Below are 6,433 nucleotides of genomic sequence, written 5' to 3'. Positions count from 1 at the left end.
ATGAAAGCGTCGACATAAGAGTTTCTAGAACAACGTGTAATCGATCATGTAACAATGAATTATTCTTGACAATGCTTTTGTATCAACGATTTGAGTAGTCCGTGATAAGTCTATTATGATGTCACCATCAATGGGAACTCATTCCACATCACCTCGCAATGTGGGAAGACAGCACAGCAACGTTACCTTGCGGACAAACTCTTTAGGAAAATCAACCGTGGGGTGGCGCAATGAAGCAATGTGGCGAAGGCAACAGATGTTGAATGAAAACTGCGTAAACCAAAAACCTCAAGGTCAAAGATCACATTTGCGTTGTATTGCTCAAACAAACTTTAACCGTAAAACATGACGCCGATTATATTGTCAAAAATTTCTCGTAAGAAAATGTAATTTTGCTAAATAAGTTAAAAAAATAAATAAAACATTTTGTTAAAAACTGAGTTTTAAGCCTGAAAGTTGGTCCCACAACTGAAGTCGTTGTTACGTCACTGACAACAAAACAATGAGATTGAATTTCTTTTGTTTACTCAGAAGCCCGAAGCTTGTCATCCAGCGAGGACGGAAGATTGAAGAGGATGGCTTCGAGAAGTCCGAACATCCTGAAGAAGTATTATCTCGATCAGCAGACAGGAGAGATGAGGAATTCGTCAAACGGGAAGACGGTGGACCGCAGGATGGAGTTAGGGAGCGACCCGTTCATCACAAGAAGGTGATGATAAATATTTTTTGCGAGAAAATCTATAGCAATTTGCTCCGCATTAATCTCGCATACTGGTTGCCCAAAATCTCACACTTACATCTATTTTCTTAACCGGAAATGACGTCGATGTTTATCAGTTAAAGTTGCTGACGTCATCAAAATTATCGGCGACCAGTATTTGGCGTTGAAAGTGGGCTGCTTCTCCCATAATGATGAAATTGTACGTAATTATAAAACAGTCGTAATTTTAAATGATTTTATTTCAATAGGAGCCTGACAGATGATCGCTTGCGACGGCGAAGTGCCAGGGAGAGCACGCCCCCTAGCGTTCAGCGCCAATTCTGGGATCACAGTTTAAAAACGAGAAGCATCGCCATCAGCTCCCAGCATTCTTCGCGTCAAACTCCTCCGTACGTCGGGCAAAATCTCTCCGCCGGAATCCTTCCGCGGATATCGAGGAGTGCCGAAAACATGTCCGCCTACGAACTTCCCGCCCGCTACCCACGTGGCCAACAACGACCCACCGGTCTCGCTTCCGGTCATCACGCTCTATTATTACGTCACAGACAGATTTTAGAAGCGTCACACAGGGAGCAGCAAGAAATAAAATGGCGGAAAGCACACTACGGAAATCCCAACTTATTCTTTTCAAACAAAGAAATGACGCCTAATTTGTCAGCGACTTATTTCAAACGAACCAATCATAACCAACGCATCGGGCAGACAACGTTGCCCGCCAATTCTACCTCACCTTATTACGTCATAATGCAAAAACGCTGCAGCCAAGAGGCGGCGTCTCTGAACCGGGTCAATAAGAAATGCAAGGAATGGTTTAACACTTGGGTCGAAGACTAGATCCAAAGAGCAATGACGTAATGACGCCATGACCTTCATATTATATTCTAAGCAGGCAAAATATAAACCTTTATTATCGTTCTGTAGCTATTTTCGCGGTACAATTATCATCTATTTATTGACGGTAAATAAAACCACATTCTTTTTGCATGGCACATTTCACAAAACGAGCTTGAGATAATTCTATCAACACAGTAGGTACAAGTTGGCCATATACGTCCAATCAAATGCACGGTTATGACAGCACTTACAAGAACAGCTCTATATTGAACAACCTATACTTCACCAAATAAAGCACACACGCTGCAAAATGAGCAGTCGCTATTACTTGCATGGTATTACGCGATGACGTAGCTAATGTAATAAGAACAATTAGATTAAAATGAGCCGGTAGAGTTCTTCAATTACACCATCGCAAGGTATATGTAAGGCTGCTCCTGTTATTCACCAACATAACCAGTTATAATTATGTTCTTTGCGTGTGTAAAGTTTTGCGTAAACATTCCCTTATATCACAAGAGCTTGCACTGAAGGTTTTACTAAAGTGAAAAAAGATCTAGATTCTAGAAGATATCTTAATAGGCTATCATAACATCCGTTAGACTACACTAGATTGCCTTATAAATGAATATTACAAACCTTATGCGTAGTTTGACATCTTGTGATTAGTCGTAGTCAAATCAACCTATGTTTCATGTTCAAACAACACTGTTTTATTGGAAAACAGTTAAACCAAATTAATAACTACGATATTGGAAAGCCGTCAAAACATTTTGTTGGTGCATAGGCTATTACCAAATTTACTCAGTGAAACGCAAAGTTTCCAGTTTTGACTTTCTTGAGAAATTTATCAACTTACATGTCTTTCTTCGCTTATTAGCCTATATTTTGACATACTGCCAACTTGGGACCGGTCCAGTCATCAAGTCAAAGTCCTAGAGTGACGTGAATTGTTTTTGTCGGTAACTTCCGCGTTTCAGTGACGAAACTTTTTCGTCAATTTTCTCACTATCGTTTACTTCCGGTTCACACGAGACTTTGCAGAGTTCCCTTCCCGAGGTTCTCCGCCCAAGCTTCTTGGTCCAGGTTGGCGTAGGGATCCAAAACCACCATGGCGCACCTGCATTGACAGCTGAACTTTAAAAATCTCGAAGTAAACGCCACTCTACGTTACGTCACTTTTGCGTAAGACCTCATAAATATGCAAAAGTCTTGTTATGTTGACATCATATCTGAACACATTAAATACAAACTGCACTAACTGTTTAAGTTAACATATAAGTTTAATGTAGTTAACCACAGCAAGTAAACCACAAATTAGTTAACATAACCAGCAGAATTCAAACCTGTAAATTTGCAGGAGGAGAAAAACGACCAAACCGACGAGTAGGAGCACAATGAAAAATTCTTCCAATCCTCCCCAGAAGTAAGCGTCATCTGTTGATAACTGGCCCATCATATAATCCGCCAGAAAGGTCAGAGCATACAGGAAATGATTTATTTTAGTACGGAATTGAACTAAAAAGACGCAAAACATTTTTAGGATGTAATCTAAAACACGGAAAACTGCTGGTAAGCAGTTACATAAAATTTAGACTGCCTCTATTTTTACTGACCTCTGAACTCTTGATGATGCTTGACATAGACTCTGTGCCTTCATTTGCAACGCTTTACCTTTTCACAGCTGCTATGCTAAACCTATTCGGCTGGGATTTCAGACCAAGCGCCTAAAAAATTATTATCATTGCAGTCGTTAATCAAGGTCCCAGGCGAGTATTCCTGCCTGACAGATTGTTAACGCCCAAAAAAAGGAGATCATTTCATCCCAAGGGACTTTGTTTGTAAAATAAGCTTCCTGCTATAGTTATTCTACCGTATAGTTGAGAAAGATTGACAAAATAAAATTGCCTGACAGTTTTGCGTTAATGAATCATGTATTTAAGATACGATATTACACGATTATCTAAGTTTGTGTTTTTGTTAACAGCAGATCCATCGTAACAGTTGTAGCCTATATCTGTTACTTGTTTATCTCAAGTAAAATCTTTTTCTACATAACCGCGCCAAGCAACTTCGTCTTCAGAGTAACCCAACTTTGCCACCAGGTTCGCGTCGTTGCAAGAGAAGTGTATCCAATTATTGATTTATATATTTCTTGCAAGCTTTTTAATCAATTCACGACCTCTTTGCTGTGAACCTAAGCCAAGTCGTCGTTCGATGAAAATATGACTCAAATCGTCGAATTCATTGTTGGGAATTTCGTTGTCACGGTTGTTTTGTTTTTGTCTACATTATTCTCGAAATGGATTACTTAAATGGCCACCGTCTCTGATAAGTTTTTTACCACTGAATATCCAAGAATTCCATTAAAATGTCCCGCATGAACATGTCGATGATTTGATTCGTGATCAACATGAACACTTACGAGTAAAAATATTGTTCAGCAGATAACTCACCGAGAAATGTCGGTCAACGATTTGACTTTTGAACCGAAAAATCAACGTCAACAAATTAATAGAATCATTTTATTAAAGCATACACTCCACAGAGCAACATATTCGAATTACTTGCATTTCTGTTATAACCATCTATGTCCATGCATCTATCCATCTACATCTGTATACCAATCTATTAAGACACGACTTTATTTAAACAAGTGACTCACAACAATGATATATAAGTTTAACCATCATTATTTAATTAACTTTGAATACCTCTCTTCGCAAGAGAGTTGATCTGAAAAAATGTTACTCAGTTGCGCAGTTATCAATTTAACGTGTAATGATGCATCGTAATATTTTGTTCCTGAACGACAACCATCAACATATCATGACAAATCCTTTGTGGACGATTCCTGATGCCAGCGCCAAAGCCCATTGAAGGGTAGGGGGAAAAATTTTAAATTTTAAGTTTCATATTTATGATATTTTGGTAATTTACTTTCAAACTTGTGTCGAAACAATCATGTATTCGTTTTCCATTTTATAAACTTTGGATAAAGTGCGCCATCTAGCTTTCAAAGCAAGTTATTGAATCACAGCTTAAAAACGAGAAGTGTAGTCGTCATTTTCCAACATTCCGTTATCAATCCAGGCCACACATCAGGCCAAATCTCACTGCCGAAATTCTTCCGATATCAAGAAGCGGGAAAAAGATGTTTTGTTTTCTATGCTGTGGACGACTTATAATTTTCAGTACGATATTACAAATTTCTTATTAAGGTTAAGGTTATTTGCATAAATAGTTAATTACTAGTAATTAGTACTAATAATTATCTAATTAGTAGCCGTTATTTTACCAATCGGTTGGGCACAATATCTCAAAACATTGCCTGAAATATTGAAGACAGACATTAACATAAACTTCAAAAGCTACGGGGTACTTTTTCCGAAAGTCGACCTGTTGTATCATTTTATCAAATTTTAAGTCTGTGAAACGGCAAGAAATACTTATTCATGGTCATAAGTCAAATCGATAAATCTAATACTGGGAAAGCAAATGTGTTTTCGTAATCAAAGATTTGGCAAAATTAACTTTCCGTTTGTTTTATTTAGTTTGATTTAAATTAATTTTTTTCACAAGCTGAAAACAATTAACGGTGAGCTCCGTGAGCTTCCGCATTTAGAACACGGAAGTATTTGTTTCGTTTTATCACAATTGTTCACGTGATATATGGAAATGTTCCCTTCTCGAGGTTTGTGAAAACGTCGTCATCTAGATCGCCGTATGGATCCACGATCACCTTTGCACACCTGTGTATATAACTGAGCGTCAAAATCTCGAAATGTACATGATTCTCTGGTATACGCTTTTACGTTGCTGTGACGACGCCTTTTAAAAATACTGGCTGTGAATAAGTGTATCCTTCAGGGATCTAATTAATTCTTTTAGGTTGATATTAAACAGACGCTTTTAAAATTGACTCAACGCGATCTCGTTATTTCATAACAAATTGCTTGTAACGATCAAATTAAAAATATATATGTGTTAAAGGTTTTCTCATAAACCTTCACAAATTCTACAGTCAGCTATTAGTGCGTCGTAGCAAATAAGCCTCCATTCGCAAACGTTTAATTTTTAATGTCAAAAGCCCATGTTAAATGGCTGAATAAATTTTATCAAATAGAATCTGGCAGAAAAGTTAACCTGTAAATTTTCGTTGCAAGGAAAAGGAGCAGTCCAAAGATTAAAATCATCATCAAACTCTCCTCCGAAAATTGTGTCGCCGATGCGCCATTTTGATCCATTAATTGTTGCGTCATAGACAGCAATTAAGAAAAAGCTTATAGCGTACAGTTTTAGAAAATGGACCCAAATTATCTTCCGGCTCTTTCGGATTTGGTACAAAGTTGGTGGTTTCGGAAAAATGCTCCTCGTTTATTGTGCTGCACTAACTAATTTTTTGCAGCTTTGTAACTTTACATTCATATCTAGACCCAAACTTTTCAGATGTGCACAACTGATAATTATCGTAGAGTTATATATACGCCACATAGACAGACTTGCACGTTGCCATATTTGCATCGAATTATTGATTGCAAAATATTTACACCCTTCAAGCCAATTTTAATGACTTCTTTGTTTTGACGCCGACTTAAGTTGACGTGCTCCCAGGACATGTCTGATCATCATCGAATGTCAGCGAATTTTTGGTTAGAAATTGGATTTATTTCTGCGCGTGTTATTAATTATGTCAGAAATTATTGCGTCATGTTATGGCTATCAAGCGAATAACATTAATTGTATGTTCAAGAAGTTTCCTTGATAACCTACTATTCCTGTTTGCGACTCTGGTGGTCTTCTAGAGAATTATAAAGAGTTTTTTACCATTGAATGACTCTACCTTTTCACAGCGACATCTTACATTTGATTTGAAAG

General features: G+C 37.6%; 1 protein-coding gene and 1 long non-coding RNA gene across 2 annotated transcripts; one reads left to right on the top strand and one right to left on the bottom strand.

Annotated features, from left to right (window-relative positions):
* Positions 1-1,722, top strand: LOC143466157 (uncharacterized). Its single transcript, XM_076964784.1, has 3 exons — positions 1-293; positions 532-709; positions 970-1,722. Exons 1-3 carry the CDS (start codon positions 116-118, stop codon positions 1,553-1,555), a joined length of 942 nt encoding a protein of 313 aa, XP_076820899.1. The 5' UTR covers positions 1-115; the 3' UTR covers positions 1,556-1,722.
* A 136-nt stretch (positions 1,723-1,858) lies between these two features.
* Positions 1,859-3,313, bottom strand: LOC143466158 (uncharacterized). The gene is made up of 3 exons (XR_013118722.1): positions 3,172-3,313; positions 2,902-3,073; positions 1,859-2,675 (listed from the first exon to the last, which is right to left on the bottom strand). It is a non-coding gene; the product is annotated as an uncharacterized LOC143466158 (long non-coding RNA).
* Positions 3,314-6,433: the final 3,120 nt, after the last annotated feature.

Source organism: Clavelina lepadiformis, chromosome 7 (genome assembly GCF_947623445.1).
Source record: "Clavelina lepadiformis chromosome 7, kaClaLepa1.1, whole genome shotgun sequence".
In the NCBI taxonomy this organism is placed as follows: domain Eukaryota; kingdom Metazoa; phylum Chordata; class Ascidiacea; order Aplousobranchia; family Clavelinidae; genus Clavelina; species Clavelina lepadiformis.
Note: the sequence above shows the minus strand (reverse complement) of the source record. Positions and strands in the feature narration are given on the sequence as shown.

Bases quoted from the DNA above. Each gene is read 5' to 3' on its own strand.
- LOC143466157 (XM_076964784.1), top strand. From the start codon at position 116: ATGATGTCACCATCAATGGGAACTCATTCCACATCACCTCGCAATGTG. The intron at 294-531 runs GTCAAAGATCAC...TTGTTTACTCAG, and splicing joins CGTAAACCAAAAACCTCAAG to AAGCCCGAAGCTTGTCATCC. The intron at 710-969 runs GTGATGATAAAT...TTATTTCAATAG, and splicing joins GACCCGTTCATCACAAGAAG to GAGCCTGACAGATGATCGCT.